The sequence below is a fragment of the Poecilia reticulata genome, chromosome 10, assembly GCF_904066995.2.
Source record: "Poecilia reticulata chromosome 10, P_reticulata-male-v2, whole genome shotgun sequence".
Taxonomy (NCBI): domain Eukaryota; kingdom Metazoa; phylum Chordata; class Actinopteri; order Cyprinodontiformes; family Poeciliidae; genus Poecilia; species Poecilia reticulata.
Genome location: NC_088839.1, coordinates 14,360,040 through 14,384,211, shown reverse-complemented (window position 1 = coordinate 14,384,211; position 24,172 = coordinate 14,360,040). Strand labels below are relative to the sequence as shown.

The window sequence follows — 24,172 nt, the reverse complement described above, 5'->3', positions numbered from 1 at the left end:
TTTGTATTTTTGATTTATTTAGACTATCAAAGTTTCTGAAGTTCCTGCACATAAGTAAACATTTTTTTAAAAAGATTAAAAAGTATTCAAAAAGACAAATTAAGGAGAATTTATTTCCGGAAGCGCCTGAAAATATATTGTTAAAACATTTATATTGTTGGGCCAACAGGTACGATTTTTATTTTTATTTTTTTCAATTTACCCGGAAATATAGGCTACTGCGGTTTCCAGAACAATCTGGAAGGAGCCAGGAGAAGCCAGATTTTGTTCTTTTCACTGCTCTTTTTAATCAGAAATCACAACTATTTGAAGAAGCGAATGCATTTCCAAAGAAAAAACTTTACTATATCACACTTCAAATCTGGAAGAGATCAAGCCGACACAAATCTGGCATCAGGATTTGTTGACATTAGGAGAGTTTAATCTTGCATTTATTCAAATCCAGACATTTTACGTCATAACAGTATAGTACTCAACTTCTGTAGTTTAAAGTGTTACATATTACATATACATCTTTAAGAAATTATATAAGAATATAAATGTTTGAATAGCAAGACACCATTCATTGTTTTAAATATATATCAATATAGTTTCTGAACTACAGTTCATTTAAAGTGCTTCTAAATTATAACATGACTACAAACAAGAAGTCCTTTGACAGCATTAGCACATGAGGGTATTATATATTTCACAGTGAATTTTTTAACATTCCATTTACGAGCAATACAAGGAAAGAACAGGATGATTAACACATTATATGTGTCTTGCAAAAATATTCAGTTTTCAATATGTTGTCATGTTACAACCACAAACTTAAAAGAGATTTTATGTGATAAGGGAAGTGATACATGATTTCAGAGTTTTATAAAATAAATAAATAAATAAAATAAAAAGTGTTGCATGTGTTTCTGTACTCTAGAATTTCGTAATAAAATTCACTGCAACCAATTCCTTCAGAAATCATGATTATCTAAAGAGTCCGACCCATGTCTTACAGCATCTCACATGGTACATGTACATGGTACTCCGATGCTTGATTTTTTTAGAGAACGTTAGTTAACAACAAAGATCTTTTTGCAGACAAAGGAACACAGCAGACAGGATGTTCGATATCCAATCTGATTGGGTTTGAACAGGTTTAAAATTTTGATTTTTAGATCTGCAAAGAAGCCATACCACATTAGACCATGTACTACTTGCGTTGCTCTTTTATATAACATAATAGCATAATAAAAGATACAGAAGTTAGTGGCTGTAACATAGTCAATTTTTGGAAAAATTCAAGAAGTGTGAACACTTTTGCAAGGCACTGTAGTACAAAAACACATTTTGGCGAAGCAGACGTCTTAGCACTTGCAGGAATCAAGTTCAGGAGCCATGCAGAGACAATGCCACAGCACGTTGTTTAAAGGTGTGCAGATAAAGTTATAGATGACGTTGAAGACATCAGGTTGACTCACCTTGAAGCTTGTTTTAGTTCTATAAAATCTTTATTAAACATTGTAAAAATAAAAAGACTTGATTGTTAGCCTGACGTTCTCATGCGGTAGAAAGTCTTCTAATTCAGGTTCCTTCCTGAGCTTAAGGAGCACGCAGAGGGGAGACTAAAGAAGCTACAAATGGAAAGACAAAAACAACATTATTTATTTAAAATTAGAAAACAACATTCTTTCTGAGTTTTTAGTAACAGATTTTAAAAAAAAGCTCTTTGTTATTTTGTTCAGTGGAAACAGGAGTCAGAGAGGGAGCATAAAGTGGCTGTTGTTTTACATGACCAACATGAGTGAAGACAATGGATGATTTGAAATGTTTTAATCATTAGAAAGACAATGAGATGATGATGAGATAGAAGTTCAAGACCATCTGTAATCCTCCGTTTCTGTTTCACTTTGATTGTGAGCCTTGGTTTCCAAAACATGGCATTCTGCTCTTTATGGTAATCCAAACAAGTAAAATAAATGAAAAAAAAAAATCTAAATGTTAACAATAGAAAATTGCTCTCAATATTAGAAATGTGACAGAATAGCGTCATCTTTCAAAGTTCTCCAGGTTTCTCACTGAGAACAAGAGATTAATAACAGAGCTGGAGGTAAAAACACAGTCATAGAATATTAAAAAAATATATTTTATATGTTATGAAAATCATCTGTAGTTAACATTAGGAACCAGTCAGTTATACCGAGCAACATTTTTGATAAACAAGAACTCTACAGCTTCTAGCACACATTTTATTATTATTATTATTATTATTATTATTATTATTATTATTATTATTATTATTATTATTATTATTATTATTATTATTATTATTATTATTATTATCCATCCATCCATCCATTTTCTTGCACCCTTTTTCCCTCAGTGGGGTCGGGAGGGTTGCTGGTGCCCATCTCCAGCCAACGTTTCGGGCGAGAGGCGGGGTACACCCTGGACAGGTCGCCAGTCTGTCGCAGTATTATTATTATTATTATTATTATTGCTGATAGAAAACAGTCTGTTTTCCCTACACTGGTGGTAGCTGAATTTTGCTTGGATGTTCTCACCTTTATGTCAACTAAAAGGGAAAAAAGAACAAAGAGGAAAAAAATCCCAAAAGAAAAATAAGAAATTAAAAATAAGAATCCATAACAGCATTAAACGAACTGAAGAGCAGCAATGTTTAGGCTTAAACGTTTTCTTAATTCAGCAGAAAACATTTTCTGCTGAATTATTGATATACTTACCATATACAATGTTTCCCATAATCATTCGTGTTTCAGCTAAAAATGTGGGAAAAGCTTTAAAATATCTCAGCTGTCATTGTAGACATATAACATCAAACTGAAGTATTCTGGATTTTCTGTGTTTTTTCTGGTCTAAGTGTTTGCTGTTGAAGTTTATCATCTTGAAAAAGATTATAGTCATAACACCATCATTGAGCAATAAGGCATAGTAGTCTTAGAAAACGTACATTTATCAATTTCAAGAAGGTAATGAATCATTTTCATAAAAACATTAATCTGGCTTTTGAAAAATCTGAATCTTGTACATTTTGTTTTCATTTCATTGTCCACCCACTGCTTCTGTTTGCAAACCTTTTTGACAGATTTTTATGTTGTTGTTGTTGTTGTTTGGCTCATTCCAGTCTCTAGTATCTGTGGTTTGTGCATTAATAATTCACCCTGGCATGTAATGTTTCCACCTGAAAAAAACTGATGCCAGCTCAATGTAGGCTGTCTGGGTATCATCTGTCTGCACATGGCGTGAGCACTGCTGAGACAAGTCAAATGTAAACACAAGTGCCCTTGCCTGAGAGACAGTCTGGCAGGTCGGCCTGCGGAGACAGAAGCATCAGGCTGTGTCACGCAAGCTGTGACCCTTCCTACAGTGTCTGCATACCGTGTCAGTCTAAATATGTCCCTGGATCACTTTATGAGTCAAAATGGCCTCCAGCAGGATAGCATGGTAGCTTATTTCCCCCTCTCCCCTCCCCTCTTCCAATTAGGTCAGCCAGTATGCATTGTATGTCTACCTTGTGAAAATAATTATGTGAAATTCAGCAAACAGTTTAAGGAATTAACGTCACAGTATGAAGGCATCAATTGACACGCTAAAAGTCATAACATGCAGCCCTGTGCAAAAAATTTATTGTTTTTCTATCGTGACTGAACTGAACTAAGCTAAAATATCATCTTCAAAGATCAAACAAAGTATAAGGTTCATTGGAAGTAAATCATAAAGATGAGTAATGATTCAGGACTTTTAACAGATATTCCAGTTTAAATTTGTGCCAAATTAAAACAGACTCACTTCTTTTTGTCCTTTTCCTTCTTGAGCGGCTGCTGTGAACATCCCTGCAGCGCTTGTCCCATCAGCGTTTCAGCAGCTACCTTCCTCCTGTTGAAGGCATTCATCTCTTCTTCCAGTTCTCGCCTTTTCTCCTCCAGATTCCTCTTTTCTTCCTGGTGCATGCGCTTCAGCACTTCAAATTTCTCGTGAAGCTGAGGAACAGAGAAGCGGAAAGCTCAACACGAGACACACCCCAGCTCCTTCATTTATTTGCGACGTGTCTCGTTACATGTTCGCTCCTCACCTCTTTTTCTTTTTCTTTCAGCTCGGCTTCCGTTTCCTTCACTTTGTTAACAAACATCTGTCTCATTGATTCCTCTCTGTGCTGCAGCTCTTTGAGGAACTCCCTTCTTTTGGCCTCATACATCTCCTGCAGACTGGAGAACACAAACACAGCCTATGAACAAGATGTGACGCTGAGAGCCAGCTGTAGCAGCGTTTTCTGATTTCATACTCAGCTTAGTTAGCTCATTGTAATGAAAGAAGTTATTTACTGTAATGTAAAAAAAAAAGTAATTTCTTCTGGGTTTTTTTTTTGTTTTTTATGCACATGCTGGCAATTTTCAGGTGATCAAACTAATCTTAGTAGCACAAAAATACACCTGAGTAAAAACTAAATGCAGTTAGTGACAGTGATTTTACGTTCTGCTGCTTTTGGAGGCTGAAGTATTAAAAACAATGACCTAATTAATATAAAGAAACAGAAGAGAATTTATTGACATTCAACAAAAGATTACAAAGTCATTTTCAAGACTTTATGACTCCAATGACCCACAGTGAGAAGAATCATCTCCCAACATTGAGAAAACAAGAAACAGAAATGGCCTGCCAACCAAAATTACTCCAAGAGTCCAACAAAAGCCTCAATTATCTCAGTCAAGAGCCTGACATGTGATAAAAAACAAAAATGCTTGATGATTCTCAAGGCTTTTGAGAAAATATTCTAAAGCCTTGAATGAAATGAACAAAGAAATTCAGGAAATGAATATGATACTTTTAAAACATGCCGGCGGTAGTGAATGGAAACCTAAAGAACCTGTACGACTTGCAAGAAAATCTGCAAAGAGAATGTCCATCCATCAGTTCTTGACCTTAAATTCAAACATACTCAGGTTATCCAGAAGGAAAATGATCCAAAGCTTTGTAAATCTACTTTTGACTCACACAAAACAACAAAAATGTAAAGTTTTAGATTGGCCTCGTCAAAGTTTGAAAGTAAATCCAATTGAGATGCCATATAAGAGCTTGAAACGCGTTAATAAAAAATGACTAAATCTTTAGTTTGGATCTGTAACATTAATGTTGGAGCAACATGGAGGAAATATGACGGCAGAAGAAAATCATTTCTGTTCATTTTTACAGTGCAGCAAGGCAATCAGCGCCCCCCAGAGCCCATATTTAGTTATTAATATGATAACAACGACTCGGTGATGCAGTCCAAGGTTCTACAGCCGGCTGTATAAGATGATCTCAATCAGACCATGTTTGAAGGCCTTCCCTACATATAAAATAAAACAATTTTGCAAAGAACGGGTCAAGATTTCTCAAACAATATCCAGCATTCTTGAAAAAGTCTCACTGAAAGCTGCTGCAAAAGTTTACTGCCAGCTCTTGTCACTAACGGGTGCCAAACAGTGTTCAGGTTCAGGAAGAAAATTGTTTCATCACAAATTGCTATATTGGTTTACGCAGCCTTTTAATAAAACCTTATCTTTGTCTGAAATTCAAATTTTGCTTTGATGATCTTAAATATTTGAATTTCACAAATAAAAAGCAAAAACAAAAGAAATCTGAAGGGCAAATACTTTTTCACAGAACCCCTTAATGGATCTACTGAGGGTTGTGAATGATAACAAAGATGTGGAGGCACAACGTTTTTTTGTCTAACATGGCAGCAAATCTAAATAACCTACTTTAGAACATGTACGCCTAACTGGCATTGACATTTTGTTTGTGAGATAGTGGGATGCACTCATTAGATTATGCAGATGGATCTCCATGACGCGGAATAAATCAGATGCTGTTTTCTAACACATTCCCCTCAGCGAAATGCTCTGAAATTCCCTAATTTCACCTGAACGACTGGCTGTCAGGGTCAGTGTCCTTGAAGCCCATCTCTTGTAGCTTGCAGCGGCGATAGAGTTCGTAGTGACGAGAGTGCGTTTGCTCCCGGAGATCATCCATGTTGACGCGCAGAAGCATCTCTCTCAGATGGACAAAGTCACAGTGCTCTTCGTTTTCCACTGGACAAACGAGAAAGAACCGTGCTGGCTGCTCAGTTTTCAAAAGCTGCAAACATCCCTCTATCTGGTACCCTGATTGTGACAAGATTTTGTTGTGTAATAACAGCAGAATCACCCTGTACAGCTCCCCAGGGGTACGACCTCGCTTTCACCACTCTGTTCCCTATTTTAACATCCTCCGTGCTTCCAACGACAGCAAAGGGAAGGCGAGCCTGTAACACAGAGAGAGGAAGAGAAGACCTTTAAAATCTGTAAATATTTATCACAGTAGAGTTGGTGTGATGCTAAAAATACGTTAGGCACAAACAGGCTAGTGTAGTCGGCTAAGTGTTAACACAGTTCCACTCGTACTGACTACATTAAGAAACAAATCTCTGAATTTATGCTACAGACCAGATAAATCGTAGAAATGTTCTCAAGGCAAACACAGTGCATTGTAAAAAGGTACGTCAGTCACTGTTGCTCCCACAAGAGGGCAGTGTTAGGAAAACACCCGATAGTCTGTTTGATGAGCTCCTCAAAATTGTAAAGCTGCTGTTGGTGGTCATAAACATTTGCTCTGGAGTGAGTGGACTACAAAAATATAAAAATAAGCAACAAGTATTTAAAATCTAAATTCATAGAATATTTGTAGCAAAATGAGACCTTCAGAGTGTACTGAATTAAAGAAAAGAAAAAAGCTGAACTTGTGTAGCTCTTCCAGTGGCAACAGGCTTTTAAAGCATGAACGTTTTTTGTTTCCACTGTTACGTTGCTACCTTTTAGTTAAACTTCAATAAGTTGAGTGCTTTTGCAAGGCAACATAACCTTTGTACTGCTGAGCAAGCTTGTCTTTAGAATTTGCTTTTTTTAAAATATTTGTAATGTTAGTAAAATACAGCGTTGTGACACTTGTGCATTTAATTATATAGTCTCATTTGTGCCTATTAAAAGCTTAAAAATGATGTCATCAGAAATTAAGCATATGTGGAAGCCGTTCACTTTAATTTATGGACCATAACATAGAGGCAACATATTTTAGCCAAATCATATCCAATGTTTAACAAGGTTCTAAACATCACAAAAATCAGGACAAGTCTTAGGAATTATCCTTTTTTTCTCAGCATCCAAAAATAATAGATTATTAGGTCAACTAAAGCTACTGTGTTCTTAGTAAAAATGCGTTCACTCATTTTACTAAATACCCAAAATAAGACCGAAAAGTGAAAAATATTGTTCATTGTCCAAATATTTCACACGTACTGTACAATCTGAGTCCCTGTTTCTAAGACTCACATTTAAGGAGGAGTTTATCTCTCCAACTTCCTCATCCTCGTTCGGAAACTGATATATCTGCACGCCGTAGCTCTGCAGCTCGTTCATGATCTTCTTCTTTAAGTTTCCCAGGTCGGTCTTTGACATGATGTCTGCCTTTGCAATAACGGGAATGATGTTGACCTGAACAGAGAAACCACAAGATGAGCCTCAAAAGAAGGAGCTGAGGAAATGGGCTTTCATCCTCTCACCTTGCTGTCCAGCTTCTTCATCATAACCAGATCAAGAGATTTCAGGGTGTGCCCGGAGGGAGCGATGAAATACAGGCAGATGTGGATTCTGGTGTCGTCGTAGTTGGAGAGGGAGCGCTTTATTTTTAGCTCCTCTTCCAGATATTTCTCAAACTGGGCTTCGATGTAGTCAAGAATGGGTTTGCAGCTGCGAAACCAGATATAAAAACATCAACTAGATGTTTTTGTACGTTTTAAGCAGATTTCTTATGCTTTCTTACTGATCTATTAGTTTCCAGGGTAAAGACTCTGTTGTCTGCCAAAAATGTCAGACTTTTCTACTTCCTGCTGTCTGATCTGTCAGACAGGGACTGAATCTGTGCCATATTTTCTCCCCAGCTTACATGCCAACACAAGCTCCTTAATCTAAAGATCTACTGGACAGCATGAAGGGGGAGGGGGATTAGTGGCGGGCACTGATCTCGCCATGAGGCATTTCTAGTAATTTCTTTCACAGAACTTCAACATTATCCAACTATTTTACTGTCATCATTCAATATACTTCTATGCTGTCTGAGAAGCATTAAAAACATGACATATGGGGTCAGGAGACATCAGGAAAACCTTTTAAATAAACTGAAATATTTGTAAGAAAGCATATAAATATGTGCTAGTCAGTAATTTAAACAGGATACAATGCACATTCAAATGTTTCTTAGAGTGTCAGCATTTGGATGGAAATTGTTTTTGAATCTCTAAGCATTGGGTTTTTAAGGACTTGAGAAAACTGAATAAGTCCTTATTTCTTTGTCTGCAAAAAAAAAAAAAAAAAAGATAACACTTTAATTTATGGGCCATAAGAAAAATGTGCCGGTGTGACAAAGGCGAAAAAAAAAAGGGAGCCAATAATGGTTTATAAATGTTGGTGATAATACTTTCAACAAGGCACATAGCTACTTTGTTAAGTCCTTTACGTCTTTTTATGAGTTAAAGATAAAACAGTTGCTATTGTGTTTCTGTAATCAGAGCAATAATGTTCCAAGCCATGTGAGGTCCTGTGTGATGCATGCTGAAGGAAAGCAATCTTTTTTACTTAGTCATCGCTGAAGTGGGGGGCAGTGGGGTGTTCTTCTTCTAAGTCAATAAAATTCAAATATTTAATCTATTGTGTTGTTGTGCATGTCAACAAAATAAATCTGGAAAAGAAAAAGCTCCAAATTTGGTGCAAAGTCAGATGCTATGTTTGTTTTGTTTGCTATTTTATCATCTAAACAGCAGGGTTGGACAGAAAAAAATCACGCCACAGCATGCACTGCCGATCTTCACCTTTCATCCTTGTTGATTTGGTCTCCAAAGCCTACAGTGTGCACAATGCTCAGCTTCAGTTTGACAGTGTGCTCCTGCAGCTCGTACGTCTGCGAACGCAGCTTCACTTCTTGCTCATAATGATCAGCTTCCTCGTTTTCAAATGTCGTGTTGAAAAGCGTGTTGATCAGCGTTGATTTGCCTATTCCTGTTTCACCTTAGACACAAAAAGCAAACTATGAAGACTTCACCCAATTAATCGACGTCATAGGTAGTGAACTCGTGCTGTGCTGAGACGTACCTACACAGAGGATGTTGAAGCAAAATCCCTGAGCAACTAACTTCCTGACCACTTGATGAGGAAGGCTGTTGAACCCCACTTGGCCACTGAGCTCCAGGCTTCGCATTTCTTCATTCTTAGTAACCGTATGCGGAGAAACAAAATAAGTCAGTATATTAGTACTGTTTGTGCCAACTATTTCCAAAACCCTTTAATTTAGAGTGTTCTGTTAGTAAGAGGAGAATGGAGCGGCCATCTTTCAGCCAGATGACCAGCAACAAGTGGAGGTGGGGAGTGGACACTATGGTACTCGACAGCCAGAAACAGTCAAGCACTTATCCTGGTATCTCTGTAAACGGACTTTAAACTGTGAAACGGCGTGAAGAAATACTTTAGAAATCTCTGCTTTTAAAACCTTTTATTCAGTCGGTATGTTCAGAAGTTTCTCCTTCAACACTGGATCCACCCAGGGGATGGGGGGGGGGGGGGGGGGGGGGAATCTTGGCATCTTGCAAAAAGGCTCAACATGAGGAGCAATATGTGTTGAACACAGCAGCCTTCCTTTTCAGCCTCCCTCTCTCATAGAGAGACAAAGAGCTCTTTATCTGGAGGTTATTCCACAGAGGACGTCCAAGCTGATGGCTACCCTGGTACCCACAACCCCAAATGACATTAAAACAAAAACTACTGGCAATATTCACCATGCAATTTTTTTTTTTGCCAGAAAACAAATCAGAATTACATTACGTTATGATAACAATATGCATGTTATCAGTGGCGCAACTACACATTATTCAGGTGGATGCGAAAACATAGAGCGACGCCCCCCCTCCGAGGCTACGATACGTGAAGGGTAAAACTCGCTACATTTACCTCGTTATGTGCGCGAGGTGAAGGAGCGTAAGGCGCGCTGAAGTGTATGGGAAGACATCATCGGCACGCTGCCCCCTCCAGAGGGGGTTTTGGCGCCCCCTCTGATGCTGCGCCCCTATGCGTTGCATACCCTGCATACCCACTTTTTGCGCCACTGCATGTTATATTCCTAAACATTGCGAGAGCATGTCCTCAAAGTTGGCTGGTAGAATTGTTTTTTGCAAAGCAACGCCATAAGTCCTAGTGAGGTAGTTAACATCACTACACAAAGAGGCTTATGCTTATCTTTATCTTCTTAACTCAGCCTCTTACAGCCCACTGTCCTGTTTCATTCAAACTAACCCTCTGCCCTGGTCATTCAGCACCTGTCAGAAGTATTAGATGCTCATCCCGGGAGCTGCTTGAATGCAAGCAGCACATTTTGTTGCTTAGGTAGGCTTTTTTTTTTTTCCGAGAGAGAGACTGCTCCAAAAGAAAAGCATGTCCAGCCGTGTAATGACGTCTTCATCCTGATTCATTAACCACAGAGCTTTCTCAGCATCATGCAGGCAGCAGCATCCCGTCACTGCGCAGCCTTTTGGTATTTGTAATCAGCAGTCACTGCAGACATCGCACTTAAAGAGAGAGAGAAAAAAAAAAACATCTTACCTCATCGGCCGCCATCATCACAAGTGTCTGAGTCCAGGAATAATAATCAGCCTTCATCCAGACCTGCTCCCCTCACGCTCCCCGCTCAGTGCGGCTGATTCAAGGCAACACGCCCTCTGTGCAGGAGGGCGGCATTACAGCTTCACTTCTCTGAGAGTCCTCCTCACACACCATGTGCAATACTTAGATGCGTTTAATCCTTTGTGATAGAATTGGGTCTTTGTTTTATTTTTTGGTTTCTAAAATGATTACGTCGTTATTTTTCTTTTTCTTTTCTTCGCGTTTTGAAAGGGTGACCATATGGCTGGGTGGGGGGGGGGGCACAACACCAACACCAAAGGCAGAGAGGATTTCAGGAGTTTCGTAAAGCTGTTCTTTAATAAAGATTGATGGGACCGAGAATGGAAGTTAAGGACAAAAATGAACATCAATATAAATAAATGAATGCTATATTATTCACTTGCCTAATACTAATTTATCGCCACGAAACAACGTGACTGAGTGTTGTGTGTGGGGGGGGGGGGGTTCTGTGTGGGCAACTAAAATATACCTAAAAATAAAACAGGCAACATCTTGATTTTTAGCACCCCATCCTTGTAGGGTTCCAGTAAGTTTTAGCAGATTCTTTATTTCAAGTTTATTCAGACCTTGTTTTAATTGTGAATTAGCAATGTCCTGAAACAAGTAGCTATATTTGACGAATCACTCGGTTTTTTTATTTTCACTTAAGTTTAAATGTATTTTTTTCCCATTATTATTTTGCTTTTTTTATTGTTTTCCGCTTTTGTATCTACCGTAAGTTTGTTAGTTTGTTAGTATGTTGAATTGTTTGCTGTTATTTTAGGTTTGGCATATAACAAAAGCAGTACCAAATAGCTTGTGTGTTGTTGTTTTTTTTGTTTTGTTTTTGTTGTTTTTCATCTTAACTCTATAGGTTACAGTTAATACTAATAATAATGCTGCTAAAATACGGATGTTAGTTCCCTTTCGAACATGAAGACATGGTTTTAATAGACTCTTAATGTCAGTCTTTATCAAAAGTCAAAAAGGATGCAAAAAAACGTTACACTATGCTATTGCTGCTTTATTCAAACTAAGTCGGTATCTATTCAGTCATTTTTGCATGTTTAAAATTATGTAATGCAAAATACAAGTCCAAAAGAATGTAAAAATGGGGGGGGGGGCAGTGTGTTACTCAGGTATTTTAAAACATAAACAGGTTATGTACAAAATCAACAAAATAATGTAGGCATAAATAATTAGGGAAAACTTACTAGACAGTTTAAACTCCAATGTAGTTTTTCTTTTCTTTTCTTTCTTTCTTTTTTTTTTTTTCTTTAATAATGGCAACGCTGATCCCCTGCAGGAGCCCCCCGGACAGCCTTTGGACGGGGAGTGTCTGCATATTAAACAGGCTGGACAGATTTGGCGAGGCGCCGGCGGAAGCAGCAGGTTGTGGTGGAGGACAACAGAGCGGGACACGCAGCGCAGCTATCCTCCTCATCGCTCACCTGTAGCTGTTGTAGTTTACATAGGAAAAGCAGAGCCATGGCTCTGACCCAGGAAGCCGTGTTGTGTTTTCTGCTGGAGCGCGGAGGCAAAGTGAAAAACTCCGAGCTGGTGAACCATTTCAAGAGCCTCATCAACGGCGGCGATCCCGCGGGAAAGCAGCACAATAGAGAGCTGTTCAAGAAGCTGGTGAACAGCGTCGCGGTGGTCAGACAGGTCGACGAGGTGAAGTTCGTGGTGGTGAGGAAGAGGTACCAGGACTTTGTGAAAGAGGAGATGGATCAGAGCTTGTTCGGTCAAACCGCGAACAGCAACGCGCGGCGCTCGTCCAGTGCGAGCAATTACTACAGTGATGATAAGAGCTGCGTGGAGAGTTTGCAGGAAAGCAGGCCTGCTGTATCCACGGCGGATTCGGCCACGGTTAAAGTCCTGAGTATCTCCCGAGATCAGCCGTGCAGAGCGAGTAAATCCGGGGCTGTGTTCGCTGTCATAGCAGTCAGATCCCCAGAGAGAGACTCCGCGGCGGGAGCAAGAGACGGATTGCGCTCCCAGGTGCATCAGCAGCATGGAAACCCTGACAAAGCAGTCATCCGAGTTCCATCACTCCCAGCTCTAACTTCTAACTCCTCGTCTCAACAGAGGGAGTTAATAAAAGAGCCTCAGTGTTGGAAATCCAAGCAGGCAGGAGCCAAGCAGGCCCCAGGTTCTCCCCTGGTGAGGCCCCAAAACAAGACCCTCAGACAGGCTGATGATGAGTCTGTGCCTTTGGAGCCAATAGCCCATGAGTGGCTTGTTAAGTGTGCTGCTGGGCTGTGGGGACAAATATATGCTTTGCTGCTGCAGGACACACGCTTGGCACAGAAGAAGGATTTCATGTCAGGTTTCACAGCCTTGCACTGGGCTGCCAAGGACGGCAGCTGTGAGATCATACACAAACTCATTGACGTTTCCAGCAAAAGGGGCACCTACGTGAATGTCAACAGCAAAGCACACGGAGGGTACACGCCTTTGCACATTGCAGCCATGCATGGTCACTCTGAGGTCATGGTTGCTCTCGTGCAGCGCTACGGAGCCAGCGTGAGCGAAAGGGACAACGACGGCAAGAAGGCGCTTCACTACCTGGGGAAAGGTGCGTCGGCTGAGGTCAGGGCCCTGCTGGGAGGACCTCAGCAGAGCGGAGAGAAGATGGAGGGCGAGGAGTACAAGGAGCACACAAGAGGCTTCAACACTATCAGCAAACTGTTCCACCCTCACTTAGGAAAGAAACATAAAACTTGCAGGTTTGCTCATGAGTGGTAAGAGGGGCCCACGAGGGAATCTAGGGATGTCACAACTGTTAAGATATGGACAGCTGGTAAAACAAAAACATGATTCGATTTTATTTTAACCAAAACGATAAACGTACCAGAATCATCATTGTTATTTTGATTTAGATTTCAGCAAATATGTCAAATAGTCTCCGTCTTGATTTAGTTGTGGTTTTGAAGTCCACATTTTTTCAAGTTAAGTTATTTATCCTTATGTCCTATATATAGATTAACGCAACCTAATTTGTCTGGCTGTCTACTTCTGCAGCTGGTCTACAGTGAGCTGGACAGACATGGCACATGCGGCTTTCACGTTGGTGGAAAAAGTGAAGGGGCGAAGGGCTGGATTACTCTTTGATTTATATCGCAAAACTGTGTTTACTCCAGATATATGTCTGGTATATAATTTAAAGGACTTTAAACCCTTCGAGAGGCATGGTGGAAACATTTTGGTGGATTTAAAACCTTTGTGTACCTTGACGCAGCCAATCCACAGCTAGTGTCCACAGTGTACTGTCTTGTACAGCTTTGTACAGTGTATCACTGGTTTGATAAGCGTACTATTTATGCATAGTATATAATTTTGGTTTATTAGTATTAACGATGAATGACTAATTTTCAACAAATTATATTGTTTAAGTTTTTTTTAACCTAATGTGTAAAATACCTGTAGATGTGACTCTTGATTTTGTAGCATTGTTTTTTTTATGTTGTTGTATTTATTGACTAATGAACACTGACCATAAAAACACAGCAGTCTAATGAAACACGGACTTCCAAAATACAACATTTGTAGAAAGCACACCGGATTAAAAACCTGCTAATTCTTTGTTTTATATCCTGAAGCATCTGAGATGGCGAGGGGGTTCGACCTCACATGTTTGAGTCTGCAACCTCTGTCTTTCTCGCACTGGAGAGATAATATTTTTCTAACTTCTTCCCTGGCGCGTTGACTTTAGTAGCGCAGTAATGGACTGTGCTGCAGGTGTAAGCCAGGAGGAGGTAACAGGGCTGAGCTCTATGTAAGTAAGTCAACTGGCTCTAGTTGATGGTGATACGGCTTTTCTGCAGAAATCATCACTTGGACTTGAAAATCATTCTAATGCAAAGCAGCGACTAGACTACGTGATGTTATGGATTTTATCTAAGCCTTTCATTCCTAAGATTATGCCTTGTGTGATGTCACCAGAGGCATGTGTGATCAAGCTTGCTTTTTGGAGCATAGAATTGTCATTATTAAATAACAATTTAGATAGAATAGCAAAACTAATATAAACTGACGGATGTATCAGTGGTAAACTAAAATAATATGGGTTGATTTTACAGAAACGTCTAGCTAGTAGCTTTAAATTCTATACTAATATAATACAGATAATATTAGTCTAAACCACAGATTAACCAATTTTAAATGTGAAATATAAATTCTCATCTGTTTCTTAGCAAACTAAAAATTTGTATAGACACATTCTGTATGTATTTTATAACAGTTGACATTTTTTTAGTTAAGTGTGATACACTTTAAAAAGTACTTCATATTTTCTAGTTAAGAATTTGTCTAAAGTGTAGCATTATTAGATGTTTACAGTTTATTTGAATAAATGCAATTGGTCCTCTTCCAATGACCGAGCCTTCCTTTATTCTCAGACCAAACATCCATTACAGCAGGGATTTTCTGCTTCTTGTTTGAGAGGGTACATGTTATGTTTGGTGCACTGAAAAAGTAAAATTTTTTTCTCTTTTGCTGACCCAGAAAATGAGTCTCTGAAGACATGAAAAGAGACACGGATGATGTCGTCACTATCAAAACAGCAGCAGAACAATGTCCTCTTTGTAGTTAGTAGGAAACAAAGCCTTTTCTGCGTGGACAAAAGATGTTTGCACTCATATAAATATTATACTGAACCAAGTGATTAGCTTGAACAAAGTTTTCTTTGATATTGTCAAAGGACTCATTGATTAGAAAAGATGATCATTCAATGATAGATCAAAGCTCTAAAGCAAGACAAACTCAATGCACTTTGACAGATTTGTAGAACAGGGTTAATACTCTCTGCGGGTTGCAACAGCTATGAGGGGTGAGATAATAAAAACTTGTCCAAAGCAAACTGGACAATTTCTTACCAAAACTAAAATCTAAAACTAATGACAAAAAAAAGAACAAGGCTAAGTTTAGTTGTACCTTTTCTGAGATGCACTATTTTACAAATGTGTTACAAGATTCTGTGACTAAAGTAAAACTTTAAAATTATGGTGTTTCTGACTGTGTCACAGCCTTGATGACGAACCAAATATGTTCTTATCTGGTGTAATGCTAATCAGTGGAGATAACACAGCTGTAGGTTCTTCATATTTCTCGACGTAAGAAATGCTTTAGCATATACATCAGGAGAAAAGTTCCAGCTGACTAAACAGAATAGCTGACAACAAAGTCTTTATCAGGAGATCCTCTCAGTTCAGAGACAACAGCAAATAAATCACAGTTTATCTTGACTGACAGTGACACAGCCTTTGGTCTCAGCAACAGAGTACACGTTTTAGACAACCAAAGTTTAGGAGACTATAAGGTTCTTAAATTATTTATTTTTAATGCTTTTGTGGAAAATACAATTCAATTTTGTTCAGTTTTGATTTGCATTCCGTGCTGCACAAGGAAACTACAACAAATTAGGAAAGGTATTCATGCCCTTTAAATTTTTCCATATTTTATTACAGTGATAAACTTTCTGTTTGGGTTTACTGTAATGTGATACATTAAAACTGTATATTTGTGATTATGGCTCTAAACTTATTTTACAGATTAAAATGCTGAAACTGTGCTGAAGCCCTTTTGATTACAGGAAAACATGGAAGCTAACCTAAAAGCTGATTCTATTTATACATTTTTTTTCCCCTTCAAAATAAAATGTGCAATCCAAACTGTATGAAAAGGCACTTCAATGAACTTTGATGTCACACTCAATGCACTGCCACCTGCTGGGAAGCTTGTGTAAATCTACCAAAGAAAGAATTGAACCCTATTGGCCAGGTAAATTAATAACATAAAAAAAACGGTGAAGTATTAATTTTATGTAATTGCGATTGTTCATCAGTCAAATAAAGTGGACGTATAGCTTTACTGGAAATATGTTTTCACTAGTGCTATAAATGTATATCCAGCATTGCTGGAAATAATGCCCATAATTTCCCTTTTTCTAGTAACAGTGAAAATTCCATTCATGTCTGTAACAATAATTCGTGCTAGAATAACCAGATCAACATGACGCGGTGGAAGGAGGAGTTTGCCATTCCAGAGAAAGGGCGTCTTTTTATGCTGAAGTTTTTAATTTGCTTGTACACGAATATGTCAAATCCCGCGGGCTCTCTTCTTCTTTTCCTTGAAAAAGGAAAAGCTTCTGATTGACGCAGGTGATGATTGGCAACACCTGCGCGCGCTGATCTGCGGCGACACCTGCTCCGCTTCCCTCGAGCTCTCTCCCCGCAGAGAGTCTCTCTTGCTTTCGTCTGACCGGTTTTCTTGTTTATGATGGGAAAACAAACGCTGATGTCAGCGGCTGTTGGTCGTCTCCGTGCTCTGTTGCTCCTGATTCTGGCGTCCTGCAGCCCCCCGCTGGTTAGCCCCTCCGATGCGCTGCACAACCTGAGCGCCCTGACCTACCCGTACAGCAGCATCCTCTCCCCGCTGCTCAAAGCCCTCTCGGAGCACGGAGGGACCAGGTGGAGCTTGGACGCGAGGACAAAGGTGAAACCCGAGCACAGATACGTGAAATATCTGACGGAGGTTTACAAGAAGTCAACCAGGATGCAGAGGAGCGTTGATGGAGATAAAGTTTACAACACCATCAGGCTGATCAAGCCCCAAGATGAATGTCCTGCACAAAGCAACAACGGTGAGCAGCGATGTCATGATTCTAGGTTTCAGGTTGGGGCATAAGATTTTTACAGTGATGGTTTGGGCCTGAAGACCTAAAGTGAAAACTCATTAGGATGATTGCTTAAAGAAAATGGTTTGAAATATTTGAGTAAATGTTCTCTAACATTTTTTATAATTAATACTATAGTATAAAATTATTTTCATATTTTGTCTTCCTCTCCAAACTTTTTCTCTTGTTCGTTCTTCTTTCCCTCCATGTGTTCTTACTGCTTTCTTTCATTGTCCTTCCTTTGTGCCCTTCATTGTTTAGTCCTTCATGTTAATTTCTTTCCTTGTCTCCTTTCTTCCCTCCCAAAATTTAATGTGACTGACTGAAAACTATGGAAAATTAAGCTTAAAAAGTATGAAAACAATCTGGAGGAACCATGTCGATATCTGCTGAGGCCTGGTGATGACTTATTCAAGTTTCTTGAACTGAGAAAGCGTCTAAAATGTCAGATACTGATCCCACACGGCTGTTTTTAGAGTTATCATTGCAGGGGTTCCATGCAAATACCAGTTCCACTTTGAAATGTACAGCTGTGGAAAAATTAAGGGACAACTTGAAATGATCTGATTTTACTTTTTATCGGTAAATGTTTGAGTAAAATGAACATTGCTCTATTATTCTATGAATTACTGACATGTCTCAGAAATTCCAAACAAAAATGTAGTATTTGTTTGTAGAAAATATATATATATAAAAAAAAAGATGCAGTGCTTTCAGACACACTACTATTTTGATCAAAGAAATCATAGTTTCTGGCTGTAATGTGATGAATACTTTTTCAAGACACTGTTGGTGAATCTAGTCTGGTGCAGTACCTGGATCTTGTCTTCTCTTTCAGAAACTTTTACACAGGATTTGTCCTACAGCCTTGATCAAGTAAGGAGAAAAGAGCAGCTCCTGAAGTCGTCCCTGCTGTACGGTTTCAACCTTAACAACCCGGCAGCTGTCAGCTCTGTGTGTTACCTGAGCATAAAGGAGCGTGAGCAGTCCAACCAGTGCCAGCTGTGTGCTGGGATCTCTCATACCCTGAACCTCACAGACGGCGCGCACAAGAGGCGGCGCAGGAACTGGGTGGAAGTGGATGTTACCTCGTTTCTTCAACCTGTGCAAAAGGGGAATGTCCACCTTCTTGTTAACATCTCCTGTTCTGAGGAGAAAAGAGCTGGGAGCAATGGTTTCAGATCTCCTTTTGGATTCACCCTGAGGTCTCCTTCTCTGATTCTATATCTCAATGACACAAGCAGAATCGCCCACCAGAGGTCGCTGGTGAGTTCCAGTGCAGATCTGTGGTCACCCACTGCGTTGGGCACGTTTCAGAAGCAAGTTTTCAAATCGGTACGAAGACACGGACAAAAGAGGAGGTGGAGGAGGTCGTCTCCGAAGAGCAAGCGTGGAGATAAAGGCTTAGACATGCAGCTGCCTGAGCTCAAATCCAGCTCTGAATTCCCAACCACAGACTGCGCCCTGTATGACTTCAGGGTGCGATTCAGTCAGCTCAAACTGGATCACTGGATTGTTTTCCCACCAAAGTACAACCCCAGGTACTGCAGAGGCATCTGCCCAAGAGCCATGGGCTTCTTCTACGGTTCCCCCGTCCACACCATGGTGCAAAACATCATCTACGAGAAGCTGGACTCCTCTGTCCCCAGACCATCGTGCGTTCCATCCCAGTACAGCCCCCTGAGCGTCATGATCTTTGAAGAAGACAGCTCTTACGCCTACAAGGAGTTTAAGGACATGATCGCTACCGGATGTACGTGTCGCTGAACCATCATGACTGCTCCGATGCTAGTTCTTCTGGACCATCTCCATTTATCTGCAACTGACCACTGTACATCGAAACTAACATAAAGCTGTAAAAAAAATAAAAAATTAAAATAAAAATAAAAATTTAACATTAAAATAAAATTTCAGAAGCAGGGGTGTTAAAGTAAAAGTGTTTTATCATCTGAGAGGGGACTGTGGTGTTTTGTTTTCCTTTTTGTAAAAATGTGGTGCAGATGCATCCTGCTCAAAATACAGTTAATATAGCTGAGTTGATCACTTGCAAAAAAGTGTCATTTTTTTTTATGTTTCTCTTTTGTTAATTTTGTGTGAGTTGTCTGTCTTTATTTAATTTAATACAGTGATTTTCTTTTAAGTAGTCCTCTTTTGAAAAAAAAAAAAAATCAACCACCCCCAGTAACTCTTTTTACATATACTTTTATTCCTGTGATTACTACAAGTCACTGTCCTCATAATTTGCAGAGTGAAAGTTGTCAGGGTTTCAGTGTATATTTATTGTCAAAAAGTGCCTTTGCAAACTGACTATGCTTGTATTTATACTGGTTAAATGTGACTAATATATCATGTCTATTTATGCAAACTAGATGAATTGACCGTCTGTGCTCGGTTTATGGAATATCCAAAAGGAGTGAAACGAGTTGATATACTCTGAAAAGTGGAAAATAAAAAAAAATGCATAGACCTCTCTGTCCGTGTCCATTAATCAAATGTTTTTATATCTGCTTGATTCTTGCTGGTACCTGCATCCAGAAAACTGGAAAATGAATTCATTTAGTCTGGCTAATGATGAAAGGATGTATGGAATTTCTTATGGAAACATTAGGAAATGTGATTATGGGTTACATTTTAAGCCTGAATGATGCCGTGTTTTGAGTAAATGTAGCTCTGTCTGCTACCGATGCTGGACACTGTACTCCTACCACCAAGTCTAAGGGTTCTGCAAGTGGCTCTTTGGACCCTGCATTATGGTTGATACCTTTGGCTTGAAAATTATAAAGAACAAATTGTCTTGCTTTTTGACACTTTCCATAAATGTTATTTTTTCTTAAAGTTAATGTAATACCTGTGGCTCTAAAGTTTTATTTAGTTGGGATGAGTGCAAAAGTTACTCTTTGGGTTGTAAAAGTTTGTAGATCCCCAAGCTAGGCATCTAGGTTACATCCCCCATGAAACTGTCAAATTCACTTGTACAGCTTTTGTGTTTTTCATGACCTTTTAGTCACCGTTTTTGACTGGTTGATGCTCTGATAATTGTATGATGTATCTATTTTCCTATTTGTGATGCCATCACTTATTCCTCTGCCAATCCTACATTTTCAAGCTTTTTGAAAGCCTTTAATTGTTGGTTTATAGAATGTATGTCTAGTAAATTGCATGCCTACCTGGTTAAGCATCCCCCTTGGTGCCTAATAGTTTTTAAGCTGTCAGTTTTTGCTTTTGTCAGTCTTTGCGTTGCATATTCTGCTATTCATCCATTGTCCTTGGCCAGTCTGAGATCCTGTTGTGGGTTCAGAGATCCAAGGGTTAAACTCTTGACGTTCATCTTCCCAACAACGGCCACCATCTCACACCAGTAAGGATTCAAAGACATTTGAAGGCTTTAAGAGGTATGTGGTTCATCTACCTTGTATTGAGTGAACCATAGGTCTGTCCATATAGGATTCACAAGTATAAATCTAAAATAATTTATTTATAAAATGTTTATTTTTTTTGCTGCTCGTTTTAGAAAGTGAAAGTCTCCTTTTATATTAATTATACATATTACTACTTGTAATATTTACTACTTGTCATTTGGATAATTGAGGCCCAGGCTCCACGTCTTGAAGTCGCCTCCAATATCGAGAACTGATTCAATGACTGTGGTGTTGCTACACTGGATTGGCCTGCAAACTGGCCTGAACTGCATCCTATAGAGAATCTACAGAGTACAGAAGGAAGAGGAGACGCCGGGGCCAATAATTTAGATGTCCTGAAGGGCAGTAAAAGAGCATCTTGGCTTACACTGCACCTCAGCAGAACCACAGTCCGATTTCCACCATGCCATGTGGCACTAATGTGATAATTACTGCAAACTGTTCCAATCAAGTGCATGCAACTTTCTGAAAATTTAACAAATATTTGGTTTTTCTCTACATTCTTTTTTTTTTCAGATGTAGCTATGTTTGTATCTTCTTATGCTCAATCAAAACTATTGCAACTAAAAGGTAAGGATTAAAAAAAATTTATGAAATCTATAACATTTCTGCCTGAACTGCAGAATATGGTCACATTCATGACTGAGATCCATGTCTGTTTACTTAAAAATACATTGAAAACCTTCATCTTAAGAAATTATAGTATATTTTCTTTTCTCCGCTCATGTTTTTAAGACTCCAGTAACTCAATTTGATCCATTGAGGTGAAGGAAACTCTTGCCTATGGAGACTCCAGTCCACTTGGTGGCGCCAATGCCCTCAGTGTTTTAAAGCGGTAGAAGAAGAAGACGTTGACCCGGAAAGTTTCTAGCTATCCGTCTGTGAGGAGGCCGAACGGTGCGTCTCAATGTCAACGTTTTAAAATCGTTTTTTTCTTAACTATGTTCTTTCCCTGTTAGGTTTTGAATATGAACGCTTTCATTAGACTAGGTCAATTTACTCTCCTATGATATGGCAGCTACATCCGCGTGAAGATTTCAAGTCTTCTAAAGATGTTTATACGTTAGCGGTTGGTGCTAATTGTTGTTGCTAACATTTAACTTGATATTCGTATTATACTTATTAAATAAGTGTTTAAGGATATATGTTCGTCAAGAATATTTACCTATTAAAGCTCTATTTATCACGTTTCAAAAAGAAAATGGCTTTAGTTTGCCACATTACCACGTAGTTTTCATGACACTGAGTTAGGTAATGGTCGGCCATCTGTAAAGTTTATAATGAGGTGTTTTTTAACCAACTAACAGCGCTTTGTGTTTTCAGATCAGCTCTCTGGTGAACATGGGCCGCCACTTTGGAGATTTGGCCAGGGTCAGACATGTGATCACGTACAGCCTGTCGCCCTTTGAGCAGAAGGCTTTCGCCAACTACTTCTCAAAGGGTATCCCCAACGTGTGGAGAAGATTCACAGCTTCTTTCTTTAAAGTTGCCCCCCGTGAGTTTACATGATTATGCCATATTTTGTTTTACTTTTTGCCACTGACTGCAGGTGAACGGTGTGTGTTGAATATGCCTTGTTGATATTTTACTTTTTTTTGTTTTTCATAGACTGATCAGTTTTATTCATAGCTGTATGTTAGTAATACCAATGTCACTCAATACAGTAGTACACACCCCCCAATTTGTATGCATTTGATTTTCCACATGCGATGGTGTGAATGGTTTTGCCAGAGAGGATGTAAAAGTGTGTGGATTTTTAAGCCAGAATTTATTTATTTTTTACACTGGATAATCAATCTAAGATTGATGGAATATACATTTTAAAGGGCTATTGTAATTTACAGCAAAGTGAGTCTAAAACAATATACCTTAATTTGAAGGAAGAAATATATTTTACCTGTTCCTGGTTCAATGTTGGCTTTAATTTTAAGTCTTTATAGGTCAATGGTCATTGCTATTCTGTGACAAAACATGTGTTGTGTATATTTTGTAAATTCTGGTCAGGTGTGATTTGCTGTCTCCATGTATAGTTTTTGCAGAAATTAACTGCCTGTGTAAAATTCAGTAAATAGGCTTAACCTTTGTTAATTTTTGCTTTCTTTTGCAGCCATGATCCTCACGTATCTGATCTACAGCTGGGGCAGCATGGCCCATGAGCAAGGCAAGAGAAAAAATCCTGCTGACTACGCCAATGACAAATGAACGTTTTCCATCTTCTGAAAAGCTGCTCTGTTAACTTTAACTCTGTGTAACCAATAAAAATGTTAAATGTTTGTGTGAAATCAGTTCTGTTTGGATAGTCTCCTCACTGTTTCACATTAGTTATGTTTTTGTGATATAACACAGAACATGATCACATGTCTGACCCTGGCTAAATCTCCAAAGTGGCGGCCCATGTTCACCAGAGAGCTGATCTGAAAACACAAAGCGCTGTTAGTTGGTTAAAAAACACCTCATTATAAACTTTACAGTTTATAATGATTGTATAAACTGTAATGTTTATACAGTTTATAACTTATTAATCTAATTGAAATATATCAGATTTTGTTTGTACAGACAAAAGGCATAGGGTTAAATTTTGGAAATATCTAGAATCACTTTTAGAGTTGATTCTTGAAGTAGTGGGACTTTCAGGTCTGGTGGTGTGTATAACATTTGATTTCTACTTTTGAGTTTTTTTCTTTTATCCTTAGAGACTAGATTCCTTATGAATATAATACAACATGCTATTACCTCCATTGTTTAAAAAGATTTTTTTTTTTTGACAAGATTTTTTTTCATTGTACAATAAAAGCAATAATTGAATTTAAAATAACTCCCTCAATTTTGAAATATTTATATTTTTCTTTAGAAACACATTTGGTACCTATTAATTGATGGATGTTTAAAATAAATTGTAAGCATTCAGACCCACCCATCCATCCATCCATTTTCTAACACCGTTGTCCCTCAGTGGGGTTGGGAGGGGTAGCATTCAGACCATTATGCCTTAAACGTAAAAAATCAACTGAAAATTCACATCAAACATAATAAAAAGGCAGACAATTTTAATACTTTATTAAAGATACATGCAGCTTAAAATAGACAAAAAGCCACAAACTGACACAAATCAAATAAGATATTAAGTTCATTTGAATAAAAAGTAAATATTATAAATTATTTAAAAAACAAAACAGTAAGCACAAACTATGAATACAGTATACTAACTTACGTTAAGTGGCAGAAGATAAAATGATCACTTTTTGAATTACTTCAAATTGAATCATTTGCCTCCCAAGTAGTAGTAACCTTTTTGGACTGTTGGTGGCGCACCCTTGCGGACTCTGGTACGTCTCTGCAGTGAAACGTCATTGGTC

General features: G+C 38.7%; 4 protein-coding genes across 4 annotated transcripts; 3 read left to right on the top strand and 1 right to left on the bottom strand.

Moving 5' to 3' along the window:
- Positions 1–399: 399 nt before the first annotated feature.
- On the bottom strand, positions 400–10,830 carry septin8 (septin-8-A). Its single transcript, XM_081611344.1, has 10 exons — positions 10,662–10,830; positions 9,162–9,276; positions 8,882–9,077; positions 7,577–7,763; positions 7,347–7,508; positions 6,187–6,283; positions 5,903–6,071; positions 4,073–4,205; positions 3,790–3,980; positions 400–1,613 (listed from the first exon to the last, which is right to left on the bottom strand). Exons 1-10 carry the CDS (start codon positions 10,716–10,718, stop codon positions 1,559–1,561), a joined length of 1,362 nt encoding a protein of 453 aa, XP_081467470.1. The 5' UTR covers positions 10,719–10,830; the 3' UTR covers positions 400–1,558.
- Positions 10,831–10,975: 145 nt separating this feature from the next.
- Positions 10,976–16,248, top strand: sowahab (sosondowah ankyrin repeat domain family member Ab). Its single transcript, XM_008420049.3, has one exon. The coding sequence runs from the start codon at positions 12,210–12,212 to the stop codon at positions 13,467–13,469; it is 1,260 nt and encodes a 419-aa protein (XP_008418271.1). The 5' UTR covers positions 10,976–12,209; the 3' UTR covers positions 13,470–16,248.
- Positions 16,249–16,838: 590 nt separating this feature from the next.
- On the top strand, positions 16,839–19,863 carry gdf9 (growth differentiation factor 9). The gene is made up of 2 exons (XM_008420050.3): positions 16,839–17,364; positions 18,236–19,863. The coding sequence occupies exons 1-2, from the start codon at positions 16,998–17,000 to the stop codon at positions 19,162–19,164; spliced, it is 1,296 nt and encodes a 431-aa protein (XP_008418272.2). The 5' UTR covers positions 16,839–16,997; the 3' UTR covers positions 19,165–19,863.
- Positions 19,864–21,568: 1,705 nt separating this feature from the next.
- Positions 21,569–23,089, top strand: uqcrq (ubiquinol-cytochrome c reductase, complex III subunit VII). Its single transcript, XM_008420052.2, has 3 exons — positions 21,569–21,713; positions 22,140–22,311; positions 22,924–23,089. Exons 2-3 carry the CDS (start codon positions 22,158–22,160, stop codon positions 23,016–23,018), a joined length of 249 nt encoding a protein of 82 aa, XP_008418274.1. The 5' UTR covers positions 21,569–21,713; positions 22,140–22,157; the 3' UTR covers positions 23,019–23,089.
- Positions 23,090–24,172: the final 1,083 nt, after the last annotated feature.

Coding starts and splice junctions, on each gene's coding strand:
- septin8 (XM_081611344.1), bottom strand. CDS start 10,718: ATGAAGGCTGATTATTATTCCTGGACTCAGACACTTGTGATGATGGCG. Junction 9,277..10,661: donor TGATGATGGCGGCCGATGAG/GTAAGATGTTTT, acceptor ACGGTTACTAAG/AATGAAGAAATGCGAAGCCT. Junction 4,206..5,902: donor CCTGACAGCCAGTCGTTCAG/GTGAAATTAGGG, acceptor TGTGTTCTCCAG/TCTGCAGGAGATGTATGAGG.
- sowahab (XM_008420049.3), top strand. CDS start 12,210: ATGGCTCTGACCCAGGAAGCCGTGTTGTGTTTTCTGCTGGAGCGCGGA.
- gdf9 (XM_008420050.3), top strand. CDS start 16,998: ATGATGGGAAAACAAACGCTGATGTCAGCGGCTGTTGGTCGTCTCCGT. Junction 17,365..18,235: donor TCCTGCACAAAGCAACAACG/GTGAGCAGCGAT, acceptor CTTCTCTTTCAG/AAACTTTTACACAGGATTTG.
- uqcrq (XM_008420052.2), top strand. CDS start 22,158: ATGGGCCGCCACTTTGGAGATTTGGCCAGGGTCAGACATGTGATCACG. Junction 22,312..22,923: donor TTTCTTTAAAGTTGCCCCCC/GTGAGTTTACAT, acceptor TTTCTTTTGCAG/CCATGATCCTCACGTATCTG.